Source organism: Squalius cephalus, assembly GCF_949319135.1.
Source record: "Squalius cephalus genome assembly, chromosome: 16".
Lineage (NCBI taxonomy): Eukaryota > Metazoa > Chordata > Actinopteri > Cypriniformes > Leuciscidae > Squalius > Squalius cephalus.
Window position 1 is genome coordinate 18099467 of NC_137137.1, and position 15219 is coordinate 18114685.

The 15219-nt window shown below is 44.2% G+C and overlaps 1 protein-coding gene across 1 annotated transcript in view; it reads left to right on the forward strand.

Annotated features, from left to right (window-relative positions):
* hmcn2 (hemicentin 2) overlaps window positions 1-15219 on the forward strand; it is a 91553-nt gene that overhangs the window by 61435 nt on the left and 14899 nt on the right. The window contains exons 45-59 of the mRNA XM_079897114.1: window positions 5100-5224; window positions 5304-5487; window positions 5599-5696; window positions 6105-6383; window positions 6528-6721; window positions 6823-6904; window positions 11166-11302; window positions 11382-11523; window positions 13014-13158; window positions 13250-13377; window positions 13472-13628; window positions 13819-13940; window positions 14233-14397; window positions 14512-14619; window positions 14731-14865. Coding sequence (XP_079753240.1) covers window positions 5100-5224; window positions 5304-5487; window positions 5599-5696; window positions 6105-6383; window positions 6528-6721; window positions 6823-6904; window positions 11166-11302; window positions 11382-11523; window positions 13014-13158; window positions 13250-13377; window positions 13472-13628; window positions 13819-13940; window positions 14233-14397; window positions 14512-14619; window positions 14731-14865 — 2201 coding nt within the window. The remainder of the gene's footprint in view (window positions 1-5099; window positions 5225-5303; window positions 5488-5598; window positions 5697-6104; window positions 6384-6527; window positions 6722-6822; window positions 6905-11165; window positions 11303-11381; window positions 11524-13013; window positions 13159-13249; window positions 13378-13471; window positions 13629-13818; window positions 13941-14232; window positions 14398-14511; window positions 14620-14730; window positions 14866-15219) is intronic.

The following is a 15219-nucleotide window of genomic DNA, read 5'->3' on the forward strand; positions in this document are numbered from 1 at the left end:
GAAGGAGAGTGTCGCTTCTAGAAGTCCCCCTCAAAAAAAAAAAAAAAAAAGCAAAAGCTGAGCTTGGGACTCTAGGCGGCGCTCTCGCCCAAGCCTCCTGAGAAGACGGATCGGAGGACTGTCCTTCAGGCCAGGAAGGTGTCGGGAGAGAGGTCCTAACTTATGTGAGACCTTGGAGGGCTCCCCCCCCCCCCAAAAAAGAGAGCGATCGAGATCCTCCCTCTCACCGGGCCCTCAGGAAACTGGTGTCAGCATCCCGCCGCTAATTGCGCTTCGGGACACATCAGTTTCCAGCGAACGCACGCTGCTCTGTCTGCCCCAAGAGCTTGCGGCCAGGCAGCGCTGGCGTCCGCACACCGAGAGTCGTTTTCGATTATTCCCTGTCGGTCCTCCGCTTCAGGGTATCGTCAAGGGCTCTCACAAGACACTTGACACCAACCCTTAGGGGCTGGTTCCCTTGCTGAATTTTGTCGAGGCATGGCAACGTCTCCCCAATATTTCTCCATGGGTCCTGCGCACTGTAGAAATAGGGTACAGGCTGCAGGTCCAGGCTGCCCACCAAAAAAGAGGTAAGTATCAACGGGGTGGTTTGGACTGCAGTAGACCCAGAGCAGGGTCTGGTGTTAGAACAGGAAGTTTACTCGCTGCTGGCAAAAGGGGCCATAGAGCATGTTCCCCCACCAGTCAGGGAGTCCGGATTCTACAGCCGGTACTTCATAGTTCCGAAGAAGGATGGAGGGTTGCGTCCACTTTTAGATCTGAGGCACTTGAATCGGTCTCTGAGGAGGTTCAGGTTCAAGATGCTCACTATTCCCATCATCGTGAGTCAAATTCAATCCGAGGATTGGTTTGTCACGATAGATCTAAAGGACGCCTACTTCCACATCTCCATCCTTCCATCTCACAGGAAGTTCCTGAGGTTTGCTTTCGGGGGCGAAGCTTACCAATATCGGGTTCTTCCGTTCGGCCTAGCACTTTCCCCTCGCACATTTACCAAGTGTATGGATGCAGCTCTAGCACCCCTGAGGCTCGAGGGCATCAGGGTGCTCAATTATATCGACGACTGGTTAATAATGGCCCAGTCGCGAGAGCTGGTGATTCGGCATCGAGATGTCGTCCTCGCCCGCATCCAGAGCCTGGGGTTAAGACTCAACACGAAGAAGAGCGTGTTGACACCAGCCCAGAGAACCACGTTCCTGGGAGTGGTGTGGGACTCAGTCACGATGCGGGCTCAGTTGTCTCCTGCTCGGATCGAGTATATCCTGACCACAGTGTCCAGGTTAAAGCTAGGCCAGGCCGTCACTGTCAAACACTTTCAGAGAGTGTTGGGTCTCATGGCAGCAGCGTCCAGCATGATACCTTCTGGCCTGCTACACATGAGAGCTTTACAGTGGTGGTTAAGAACCAAGGGGTTTTCCCGAGGGGAAACCCATTCCGCTTGATAAGGGTTACGCGCAGATGCCTTCGTTCCCTGTCAATTTGGAAGAAGCTTTGGTTCTTGTCCCAGGGTCCCAATTTGGGAGCGTTATGTCGCCGAGTATCTATTTCGACAGACGCCTCCCTCACGGGCTGGGGCGCGGTCATGGACGGCCGTTTTACGAGAGGCCTCTGGCAGGACCATCATTCCTCTTGGCACATAGATTGCCTAGAAATGTTGGCGGTGTTCCGGGCTCTGAGGAGCTTCCTGCCAGACCTCCATGGTCGCCATGTCCTTGTGAGAACCGACAACATGTCGGTGGTGTCTAATTTGAACCGCCAGGGGGGTCTGAGGTCGCGCCCTCTGTGCAGACTGGCGCATCAGATCCTCCTGTGGTCCCAGCGGAGACTATCGTCTCTCAGGGCGATGTATGTCCCGGGGGACCAGAATCAGGGAGCAGACGTCCTGTCGAGGCAGGGGCTGAGGCCCGGGGAGTGGAGACTCCATCCAGAGGTGGTGGAAGCCATGTGCGTGAGATTTGGCCCAGTGGAAGTGGATCTTTTCGCGTCTCAAGAGACGTCCCACTGTCCACTGTGGTTCTCTCTCAGGCATCCAGCTCCGCTGGGGCTGGACGCCATGATGCAGACGTGGCCGAGGCTGCGTCTGTACGCATTTCCCCCGATCGCTCTGCTCCCAGCAGTTCTGGAAAGGGTCCGTCGAGACGGAGTCAGTCTACTTTTAGTAGCCCCGTTTTGGCCGGCCCGAGTATGGTTTTCGGACATCATTTCACTCCTGGCAGGCCCGCCATGGCAGATCCCTCTGAGGAGGGACTTGCTGTCCCAGGCGGAGGGCTCAGTTCTCCACCCTCGACCCGAGCTGTGGAAACTGTGGGTCTGGCCCCTGAGGGGGCACAGTACCTAGAAGCCGGCCTGTCAGCTGGAGTGGTCGAAACCATATTAACTTCCAGAGCTCCCTCCACGAGGAAGTTATACGGCCTTAAGTGGAATGTATTTTCCGTTTGGTGCAGAGAGCGTGACTTGGACCCAGTTAACTGCCCAGTGGCTTCAGTACTGGAGTTTCTCCAAGACTGCTTTTCTGCCGGGCTTACCCCGTCCACACTCAAGGTTTATGTGGCTGCCATTGCGGCTTTCCACGCTCCTCTGAGTGATGGCCCGCTGGGGAGGCATCACTTGGTCGTACGCTTCCTACGTGGAGCCTGGAGGATGAGACCTGCGACTCGCACCAGAGTTCCCTCTTGGGACCTGGCTGTGGTTCTCGAAGGGCTGGCTGAGGCTCCCTTCGAACCACTGGAGTCGGCTGAGGCCAAGAACCTTTCGTTTAAGGTGGTCTTTTTGTTGGCCATTACTTCTCTGAGGAGGGTAGGAGATCTCCAGGCGCTCTCTATTTCCAATGGGTGCTTGGAGTTTGCTCCAGGCAACATTAAGGTCATCTTACATCCCAGGCCCGGCTATTTGCCCAAGGTGCCATCTAATATGGCACGGCCTATGGTTCTGCAGGCATTTCATCCTCCACCTCATGTGACGGCGGATGAGGAGAGACTTCATCTGCTCTGCCCTGTCAGAGCACTGCAGTGTTATATTCAGAGGTCCTCCTCATGGCGGAAGTCAGACCAGTTGCTGGTGTGTTTTGGGTCGCCCAAGAAGGGGCTTCCCGCCTCTAAACAGACCATCAGCAACTGGATTGTTCAGACTATTTCCCTGGCCTATCAGGTGCGCAAATTGCCTTCACCTATGGCCGTGAGAGCTCACTCCACCAGAGGCATGGCGTCCTCTAGAGCCCTCCTTTCAGGGGTTTCTATCCATGACATATGTGAGGCGGCTGGCTGGGCCACTCCGCACACATTCATGAGGTTTTACAGTCTGGACCTTCCCTCTACACCCGGTGCACGAGTGCTTTCGTCCTAAGTTGTGCCTGAAGACAGCTTCACACTAGGATGAGCGGGGTTCGTTGTGGTATAGTGGGTATCTCGTTCCCCTAGTGTCGTCACCGACGCAGTTCGAGTTCCCTCGAAAGGGAACGTCTCGGGTTACGTATGTAACCCTTGTTCCCTGAGAAAGGGAACGAGACACTGCGTCGGTTCGCCACACCTCACCCCGCCTGGAGCACTTGCTTCATAGCAAAAGCTGACATTTCTGTGTGCCGGCGTGCTTTTGTACACATCCGTTTATGCCGTCACACGCTACGTCATCACGCAACGCCAATAGGATTGGATTAGTTTTCATTCATGAATTCAGACGTGCTACGCTGAAGGGCGTTCCCCTAGTGTCGTCACCGACGCAGTGTCTCGTTCCCTTTCTCAGGGAACAAGGGTTACATACGTAACCCGAGACGTTTTTCTCTCTCAAATATTACAAGCACACAAACACACTTTTTATTTTATTACACACATACAAACCACACTTAGACATCCATACCAACAAACCCACACAATTATCGTTGCATAATTTATCCAGTTGGCTCTATAATATGCCGAAGCAGAAAACAGGAATAAAGCGAGTATTTGCTTTATAGGCCTAACCTGAAAAAATGGCACCATCTGATAAAAAATGGTAAAAATGTCAATTTTGAAGCCTTGCCAACAGAATGAAAGCCTATTAAAAAAGATTGCATAATTTTATAGTTAAACGGCACAGGGATTAAAAAATGCAGTTTTAATGGGTTTCAATGGGGACATTTTTGTCCAAAAGGCGCTGAGAGGAAGTATTTTGTGTAACTAGTGCAAAATAGATTTTTTAAAGGAAATGGTGATGAAATAGTAAAATTCCAATAAAAATACACACCTGTGCCAAATTTTATGCAGTTAGCATTAACACAGGCAAAGTGATCCAAAAAACAAAACTGAAAAGGACAAAAATGTCCTCAAGGATGCACAAGGGTTAAACTGATTCATTAATCTCTTCATTTTAATAATATAATATTATGTCATGTCACATGATACTCAAGGACACTTTACAAACATAATAAAACAATCAACATTAAATAACAATGATCATCATTACAACCTTAACTGAATGGATACAAATACAATCACTTAAAAGCCTGCCTAAAAATGAGTCTTAAGATGTGATGTGATATAATATAATATAATATAATATAATATAATATAATATAATATAATATAATATAATAATGTATAAAAAGTATTTACTGTATATAAAGAGGATATAGAGTAACTCTCACACAGAGTTGATTTCTTTCTTTTTTTATAAATATAAAAATAAGGAATTAATTTTGAAAAATCTGAAAAGAAAGAAAGAATTAAATTGTTTAATTACACTTTTTTTTTACACCTTTCACTCTGATTGTTAATCTTATATATTCTTTGTTTTGTTTAAAAATTAAATCTAAAATAGACACAAATCACTAGTGGGACTTTTTGATCCCAATGTATAATGTAATGTAATGTAATGTCATATGATATAATGTGTAATAAAATAGATTTATATCTAGATTAATATCAGAAAAATGTATTTTTATAAAAACTAATTACACTTACATCTTATATGCTTACATGCTTATAATATTATTTGCTTAGAACAATCATTTGTATTTTTCTATTAAATTGTACTTAAATCAATAGTTTTTATAAATAATAAAACAATGTTTGTTTTATGATTCACAGTAGCACTAACTGATTTGCTGATGTGTGCATGTATTTCAGTATCTCTCCAGATGGCAGCACTCTAACACTTCTGAATATAAAACCAGAGGACTCAGGAACATACACCTGCCTGGCTGTCAGCTCCGCTGGCCAAGAGAGCAAAATCTATGCCTTGTTTGTATTGGGTGAGAGCAGTTGTCTTTGTATAGTTTATTGTGCACAACACAAATCTGTGAATTGATTTTCATATTTTTTGCACTACAGTTCCTCCCTCCATAAGTGGGGAGACCAGCGTCCCCCGTGAGGTGCACACCACCCAGCACAGTGTGGTCACACTGGAGTGCAAAGCCACCGGGACTCCCCAGCCTCAAATCAGCTGGCTGAGGGACGGTCATCCTTTACTCCTATCACCACGCATACGCCTGCTCTCTGCAGATTCTGTTCTTAGGTCAGTTTTGCAAACAGAATAAAGACAATGCTGTGATTAGTTTTTTTATTCATCTGATATTTTCATTAGTTACATTAGTTTTACATGTCCTGTATCCTTGTGTCGGCACAGGATTGCATCGGTGCAGCTGTCTGATTCTGGCATCTACACTTGTGTGGCACGTAGCCGAGCTGGATTAGCTGAACTCAACTTTGACCTCCAAGTGCAAGGTAGATCAGGAAATCTTTTTAATTGATAAATATAAATAATATAAATAAAATGAATAAAGAAACAACTTAATCGCAATAAACACTTTAAAGTCACCATGAAATCAAAATGGACATTCTTAATTGTTATGAAATATTGCAATATTTATTATAAATCATTTATCCGTGCACATCATTAGTTTATGTGCCCTCATAATCTTTCATCAAAATTACTTCCCCTCCCACTAGCGTCTCGCACATGAGATCGCAGCAAAAGCATACAACAACGATCCAATCAATATTCAAAATCATGTCCTGTTTTTCTTATATTTCACTCAGATTTGAGTAAGAATAGGGAAGAAAGATTATCGCAACTTCCATTTAGCAATTAGCTACATGTTTTTAGCCATTGCTGTTTGTCTCTCTCATCAGCTCCCCCTGCTGTTGAGCGCACAGAGCCGACTGAGCAGGTGGCCGTAGTCCAGGGCTCTTCGGTAACACTGACCTGTGAAGCCCGCGGTGTGCCCCCTCCTACTTTGTTGTGGATGAAAGATGGCCAACCTCTCTCACTGCACCGCAATCTTCTCCTCGATGGACAGGAAACCCGCTTCCTGCTCTCTGATGTGGGTCCCAGCGATGGAGGCCTCTACAGCTGTGTGGCGAGCAACCAGGCAGGAAGCAGTACAAAGACTTTCAACCTGACTGTCCTAGGTATTTGCAATTAAAATGATGTATGAATGTAAACATGAGAGACTAGAGAAGGTTTTTGGGTCCAAAACAATAGTACTTTTAGGAGCAAAAATGCCTAAAATCTGATGGAAGCATTACATCTGATGATGTATTTGCACATATTAGAGCCCCCCAAGATATCCGGCTCTTCATCCCCTGAGGAGCAGCTGGTTGCAGTGGACAGTGTGCTGGAGCTGGAGTGTATCGCTACCGGTCTCCCCCCTCCTACCCTCAGCTGGCTGAAAGATGGGCGTCCACTACAGGACAACATGGCAATAATAGAGAGAGATGGGCAGCTACTCAGAATCAACAAAGTCCAGGTGCTTTGAATTTAAGGCTAATTCAAAATGTGTTTAGCTTGTTTTGCATTTCTGTGTGGCTTTGTGATTGTGCCAATATGTTCTGTCATGTTTTGGAATAGGTGGAGGACGCAGGTCTGTATACCTGTCTTGCTAGTAGCCCAGCTGGAGAGGATGGTAGAAACCACTGGGTGCGCGTACAGCGTGAGTAAAATGTTTTTTTTAAGCACTAAATAGATTACAATTTGTATGCATCACACAAGAAAAATATGGTGGAAAAAATAAATAACAATTAATTTAAGATACTGTCACGTTTTTAGTTTGTTTTTGCTCTGTTTTTCCTGTTCTGTTCATGTCTGTGTTTCTAGGTTAGCTTTCCAGTTTGTTAATTAATTCAGTTCTCCTCCATTCCCTGCCTGCTTGTTTCTATGGTTTCTGATTGATTTGAGTATTCTGTTCAGGTGTGTCTCGTTAATTTACTCATCATCTCCTTTGTTTGGCCTCATGTGTTTAAGCCCCCTGTTTGAGTCTGAGAACGGGCGGCTCTGGGACGGCCTCCGTGGCCGTGGATGGGTAAAATTCCCATGGCCATTTCTGCCCAATGCAATTTCTTCCTGCATATTGTCCGCCATGCTTATTCTGAGGTCTCGCGAGATTTTGTGAGATTTCCTGTGTTCACAGTCGAGACTCTGGTTGAAAATCTGTTCGTGTGTGGTGTGCTGTCTTTTCATGGCACACTACACACTATAGGAGCAAAACGGGGTGCTCTTAATGCAATCGTGCTGACCATCATGAAAAGAGAGAGAGAGAATGCACATAGTACTTACATCTACTGTGTTTACGGGAATACTCGACTTGGCATTTTGATATATTTCTGTGTTTATTTGGCCGTTTAGGCGCGCAACCGAAGACAAAGGCTACTATGTCCGTGTTGTGCTCGGAGCGTGCGCAGTGCGCACAGCATCCTGTCAGTAGAATTCAGTTCTCTTTCGCCACTTATCGCGCTTTTAATATTTATTTTCAATATAAAGCACATCCTGCTCTTTTCTTTCTCTTTCATTCATGTTTTGTAATTAAAACTTTAAACAGAATCGTCAACTGAAATCTGCGCGGATTATCAAAAATCTGACACGTTTATAGGACTTAAAGGGTCTCTGCGGCTCTCCAGCGGCCAGCGGGTGAAATGTTTCGAAATGTCTCTTTGCAAAGCAATAAAAGTTTCAATAAAAGGATATATTAAAGTTTATATAGTCTACTTTTACATTTTCGCTGCTGTTCTAAAATGATTTTCGCCATTACCTTAAACAATCTGCAGCTGCTTGAATCCCAGTGCAGGAGGTTACCACAGAAACGTAAGTGGTTAGTTGATTGCTGTGGTGACTTGTGAGTGACACTCGCGAACAACACTGAACACGCACTTTTTCCGGTACAACTTGAATATTATTATTATTATCATAACTTTTTAATAAGTTCGGTAGGCTGTACAACAAGGGAATTGTAATTGACTGTTTTTTCTGCAGAGAGCCGATCTCTGTTGATGCGTCTTAATTTTTTTATCGTTTGTCGGTAAAGGGTGAGAGACCTTGCGAGTCACAGGTTCCCTACCACTGGTGTACACGAATCAATAGATTAAATTACGTGACCTTTCACGAACTGCCGTGAGACTGGGCTGGTCTGACAGGGTGGGGGGCGTGGCATCACGATGGTGGCTCTCCATCGTGATGTCGGCCATCAGCACAACCCTAGTACGCTATGGGGAACGGGTGCAAAATGCCATGTTAACAGCACAGAACAGAAACCGTCCTGTGAAGCCGTAGTCCGGCAGGGACAGTCAGTGAGAAGGGGCAAGGACTTCGAATGTCCAGAAATGGTAGGCGCAGGTTCGGTGTCTGGAGTCTGAAGATATTGCTATCTTAGAAAAACCCCTGTGGGTGAAGCCCAGTCTAGGCCGACAGAACCCGTGCCTAAAGGGCTGGGACATCCAGTTTGTAGAACCCGAACAGAGAGGACCAGCTGGCCGTTGCACAGATGTCGGGCATGGATATTCCGCTAGACCACGCCCAAGAGGAGGCCATTCCTCTGGTGGAGTGGCCCCTTACTCCAATGGGGCACTGCAAGTCCAGGGATGTTTAGGTTAGTGCTATCACATCCACTATCCAATGGGACAGTCTCTGCTTCGTAACTGACAGCCCTTTAGAGCGGCCTCCGAGGCACACAATTAGCTGTTCCGATTGCCTGAATTGGGTGGAGCGCTCAGTGTATGCCCTAGGGGCCCATACCGTGCATTATGGGTGTGGTGTCTGAGAGCAATGTAACCTATGCACTAAAGGGCGTGGAGAGCACTTTAGGCACATAGCCTCATCTGGGTTTAAGAACCACTTTGCTGTCGTTAGGCCCAAACTCGAGGCCGAAACAATCCACTGAGAGAGCCTGCAGGTCACCAATTTGCTTGACTGCTTCAGCAGGAGAGCAGTCTTTAGTAAAAGAGGTCTAAGGTCGGCTGTCGTGAGTGGCCATCCGTCCCGAGACAGAATATCTGATCTCATGTTCATGGAGCCCAGCACATGCAAAGCTTATATTGAGCGGAGATTGTCCTGTGCCCACAGCAACAGGCGGTGTACCAGTCTGTTAAACGGGGCCTGAGACCGCTCTGGAGATTTATATAGGCTACGACTGTCACGTTGTCTGACCGGACCAGGACATGGTGCCCCCTGAGCTCCTGCTGAAAATCCTTGAAAGCCAGGAGCACTGCCATTATCTCCAGGCCAGCTCGACATGGGCTCTGTCCATTTCCAATCGTCGAGGTAATTCAGGATGCAAACTCCCCTCTGTCTTAGTGGGGAGAGAGCTGCATCCATTTATTTCATAAAGGTGCATGGTGCTAGAAACAGTCTGAATGGTAGGACTGTATATTGGTAAGCCACCCCCTCGAACGCGAAACATTCTAAAAGGCTGTCTCATGAGGGCGTGATTCAGACATCTCAGATCGAGAGTGGGCCTGAGGCCGCCATCCTTCTTGGGGAAGAGAAGTAGCGCCTGGAAAAACCTGACTCGCTGCATTCCATAGGAATTTTCTCCATGGCATTTTCTTCTGTACTTCGGCTCTGAGGACATGAGAACTGTCGTCTGGGACCAAAGTGTGCATCACGCTCATGAAACGGGGTTGGTCTGTGAGCGAATTGGAGCAGGTAACCTCATTCTATTATCCCCAAAATCCAACTCAACACTGGCCTGCCATGTCCTGAGTCCAGTGGCAAATGGTTGAAGTATTACAGGGTGCATCTCGCACTGAGGCAGGAGAACAACAAATGGTACAGCATTGAGAGGAGGATGAATTATCTTTTTGTGAGAAGAGGTTTGGGTGCATAACTGGTAGGGCAGGCCCAGAACCAGCAACAAACACAACGTCTCCAGCACCCAGAACTGAAGAGGGGACTGGGAGAACAGGCACGCTTTGAGGGTGGTCTGGCCTCGACGAGACTTAACCCTTTCCTCCTCTATCCTCAAGCATCAAGACTGCTTTGGCTGCACAGGGTCCAGCTCTTGGTTGGGGCGAGGCCCTTGACGCTTCAGAAATGGGTAGCGTTTGGCCGGGCGGAGGCTTGACTTCCAGCTCCGCTTTCGGGCTGGGGCTGGATGGGCACTGAGGCTGAGACACGTGGGATATGGACCGGCCTGAGCTCATCAGCCCTGCGACGAGGAGAGGGGTCCGTGAACGCAACGAGGCGAGACTTGCAGTGAGAGTGCCTGTCTTTGATGAACCTGTCTGTTAAACGGGGCCTGAGACCGCTCTGGAGATTTATATAGGCTACGACTGTCACGTTGTCTTGGCTTGGCATGGACACGGCCCCAGCCAGAGACATGCTTAGATGTGTGGCATTTTGAAACAAACACCTGTGAAAAAAGATTTTTTTTAAATAATTATGCTCTCTTAGACTCACCTGATAGCCGCAGAGGAGGAGCGTCATCAGAGTCAGCAAGGAGATGTGTATTCGTGCAAAAGCCGATAAAATCTGACTAGGTGGCCATTTCTGTGCGTCTTAAATACGTAGTCAGCCCCACCCATTCTGGCGGGCTGAAAGGCCAATTGTCTGTGAAATTCACAGATGTGAAACAATCAGTTTCCCATAGCGTACAGAGAAAACCTCTGACACAATGCTAGTGAACCATATTGAAAGGGAACCGTTATTTAAAATGGTAATATTTCTTGATTTTACTGTTTTAACTGTTCGTTTGTTTGTTTGACATGAGACACAATTTTTAATGGTAAGCTTATATTCTTTGAAAACAAATCTTAATTTTTGCTTGCCAAGTACATTTTTATTGTTTTAAATGTTGTTTAAATATTTTTACTTAAGAAATACAAATAACAAGACAGAAATGCTGATTATGATTTTTTTTTTTTTTTTCAGTGCATACTAGAACTAACAAGGCTGAATCATTTGTCTTGTCTGATCACTTTCAGTTCCACCCACTCTTCTTGGCTCTAATGACATCAGAACTGTATCGGTTCCAGCCAAAGGTCACTTGACACTGGAATGTCAAACCGACAGTGACCCTCTACCAGAGATTGAGTGGTACAAGGATGATGTCAAACTACAGGTGAGAGCAAATAAATGTACATCCTGGATGTATTTATAACTACTACATCACATTAATCTCCCTTTTCTGTCTCTCTCAGTTGGGAGGTCGAATTCAGTCCATTGCTGGTGGACAGTATCTGGAAATTCAAGATGTCCGGACCCATGATAGTGGACAGTACAGCTGTGTGGTCACCAACATCGCTGGAAGCACCAGTCTATTCTTCACTGTAGAGATTCTCTGTAAGTTTGTGCCACTCACACTCATGATGTACCAAGCACATATGAACGATTAAAAAAATAAAAAGCATATACACTACCGTTCAAAAGATTGGGTAAGATTTAAAAAAAACCAACTTTAGGAAATGTATTTATTCAGCAAGAGTGCATTAAATTGATCAAAAGTCACAGTAAAAGATTTCTGTTTCAAATAAATGTGGTTCTATTGAATTTCATCAAAAACAATATCTGAGTTTCATTTCAACAAAAAATATTAAGCAACACTACTGTTTTCAACATTGCTAATAATAAGAAATCAGTGAATAATAATAAGTTAGTAAGATTTTTTTAATGTTTTTGAAAGAAATCTCTTAGGCTGCATTTATTTGATGTAAAAAGAAAAACTATTACAACTCATTGGTTTTTTTATTTCAATAGATTTTAAATGGTCATTTATTCCTGTGATGGTTAAGCTGAATTTTCAGCATCCATTCCTCCAGTCTTCGGTGTCAAATTGTCATTTAGAAATCATTCTAATATGCTGATTTGGTGCTCAAGAAACATTTCTTCTTGTTATCAATGTTGAAAACATTTGTGCTGCTTCATATTTTTGTGGAAAGTGTGATACATTTTTTACATATAGATTTTTTTTTTTTTGATGAATAGAAAGTTCAAAAGAACAGTATTTATTTGAATTAGAAATCTTTTTTAGCATTATAAATGTTTTCTTTGTCACTTTTGATCAATTTAATGCATCCTTGCTGAATAAAAATATTAATTTATTAAAAACAAAATCTTACTGACTCCAAACTTCTGAATGGTAGTGTAGTGTCCAGAGGCTGTCAAGCTCCAAAAAGTTTTGTGAAAAATAGTCAATCAGACTATAGTGGACATGGACATAAGCATACTCCTTATGCTTTCATTTCATTTCATTGTTAAAGGTGATGTATGTAACTTTTTGATTCTACTAAAGCACAAAAATACCATCAATTATATGTTTGCAGATATTTAGGAAACATCCTAAGTTCACATACTCGTTTCTCTGAAAAACAATGCTACTGCCAGATATTCTACTTTGAAATATGCGTTCCGTGTCGGAATGTCTGGGTTTTTTTTTTTTTTGGTCTGTGTGATCCCGCCCGCTGCCAATTTACCAAATAGTAAACCCTGGGTTGCCTGCTGCGTATTGTAGCCACGGAATCCAGCAAAGAAACTAGGTCAAAGATCGCAGATTCTACCTGACCTAAAAAGCCTCGCCATCTTAAAAGCTCTATGTCCAGAGGCATATTAAAACGCTGATTAATCAACTCATAAACTTAATTGTCGCCTTCCATTGTTCATTGCGCCCGCGTGAGCGTCGAGTCTGAGGAGGAGGGAGAAACAACCCTCTCCAATATTTTGAATTTGGACAGCAGTACCCATTTCAAACACTAGCTGTCTATATTACATACTGCACCTTTAATTCTTAATGAGTCAGTCAGGAAATAAATATCTTATTGATCATGTTCACTTAGTGCCGCCGGTCATCAGAGAGGGCAGCTCACTGATCATAGCACATGTCAATCAGGATACAGTGCTGCCGTGTGAGGTGGAGGGAGGGCCTTCCTCATCTGTCTTATGGAGGAAAGATGGAGGTCCAGTCCCACTTCACAATGGCAGGCAAGTTTGTGAACAGCAGCATTTAATTCTGGCCTTAATTTATTGGTTCTCAAAGTGACACCAACTCAATTCAATTTCTGCATGCACACAGATTCACCTTGCTGTCAGAGGGCTCTTTGCGTATTGCGACAGTGCAGCTGTCCGACGCTGGGCGTTACTATTGCAGTGTATCTAATCAGGCAGGATCAGACCATCGGGGCATGGACCTTAAAGTCTACGGTACTGCAGAACACTTTTACTTTCTTTGGGTTGCATTTTCACCAACCTCCTACATTATTAACTCTGCCTTTTTTGTCCTTATTTATCCTGTCAGTTGGGCCCTCGATCAGCCCTGGCCCCTTTAATGTGACAGTGGTCACAGGTCAGAGGGCAGTGTTGAGTTGTGAGAGCACAGGCATACCTGCTCCTCAGGTGAGCTGGAAAAGGAACGGCTCACCCCTCAATATGGACCTTCAGTCTGGAGCTTACAGGTTTGAAGTGCTACTGTTTACGTTTTTTTTATTTAGTTTATTTATACTATTTTATTTTTTATTTAAAAATAGTTTATGATATTCCACTTATTAGCATTTATTTATTGACTAATACAAATTTAATTTAATCACTGACAGTTTATTTATAATATATAATAATATATCTTTACAACATGATTTTGTTTTGAAGGTTAATGTCTTCTGGCTCTCTGATCATTACCTCGCCGTCTGTTGAGGATGAGGGCTACTTTGAGTGTACAGTGACCAATGAGGTTGGAGAAGAGCGAAGGGTCATAGAGGTCATTCTGCAAGGTACTATGTAACAGGTTCATGGATGATAAGACATAAAATACATTTCCATACTCATATATTATGGCTCCAAAAACTATTTGGATAATATTTTTACATCATATAACAAACAAAAAATCTAACCAAGTGGCATTTATTGTAATAAAAGAATACACTTTTTAAGTAAAACTGTTTACAAAGAGAGACTTGTTAAAACAATTAAGTTCTTTTTGAGCACTGTAGCATATTGTGAACTTTACAGTATGTCTGTGCAAATTCATTAACTGCATTTTTATTTGTTTTTGTTTTTTTCTAGTTCCTCCTGTAATTAAAGATGATGTCAGCAGTGTCACTGCTGTTAAAATGTCCCCTGTTGTGTTGCCATGTCATGCCAAGGGACGTCCAGAGCCTATCATCAGCTGGAACAAGAACTGGATGCAGCTGGGAGCTCGGGGTGGCAGTTACCGTGTGCTGCCCACAGGTGAATCTGAGTCAAACTTCCACCATCATCTACACGTTCCAGCTATTACTGATATTCCTAAACCTATACAGTGTAGTAGTAGTTTGTAATTGTAGTTGTTTCATCCTGATGTAGGTGCACTGGAGATCTTGGCTGCAACACCCAGTCATGCTGGAAAATATACCTGCTCTGCCCGCAATTCAGTTGGAGTGGCTTACAAACACGTTACTCTTACTGTGCAAGGTTAGATCCAGAACTATTAGTGAAATCATGAAATCATCCGATGAATAAAAAGTACACTTTGAAAATGCGATTACCAGAATATATATGGTTTGATTTGGTTTGTGTTCTTAGAGCCCCCAGAGATCAGGCCCATGGCAGAGGAAGTCCAGGTGGTCTTACATCACTCGGTAGTTCTGCCCTGTGAAGTACAAGGATTCCCAAGACCCACCATTACATGGCAGCGAGAAGGCATTCCTGTGGCAACCGGTTAGTTACTAGGTTGTAGCCTAGTAATTAAAACTGGATTCGTGACAGGTTTGACATCAAACAGTGGTGACTTGAGACTATGACTTGTCTGTTGCCTGGCTGCCAAAATGAAATCTGATCATCCATAACGAGCAGTTAGTATTTACTTCTCACACTGTGAGATGCATTTGTAGTACATTACAAAAAGCTGTTATAAGCTTCACAATAGAAAATTAAACCATATCTGTTAAACCAAATTATGCACATTGTGGTTGTGTATGTACGGAGAAGCCAATATAACAATATTATATAATAATAGAGCTAATATATTTTTTATACATTTAGCCTTGACTATCTTTAAAAGGGAACACAAAA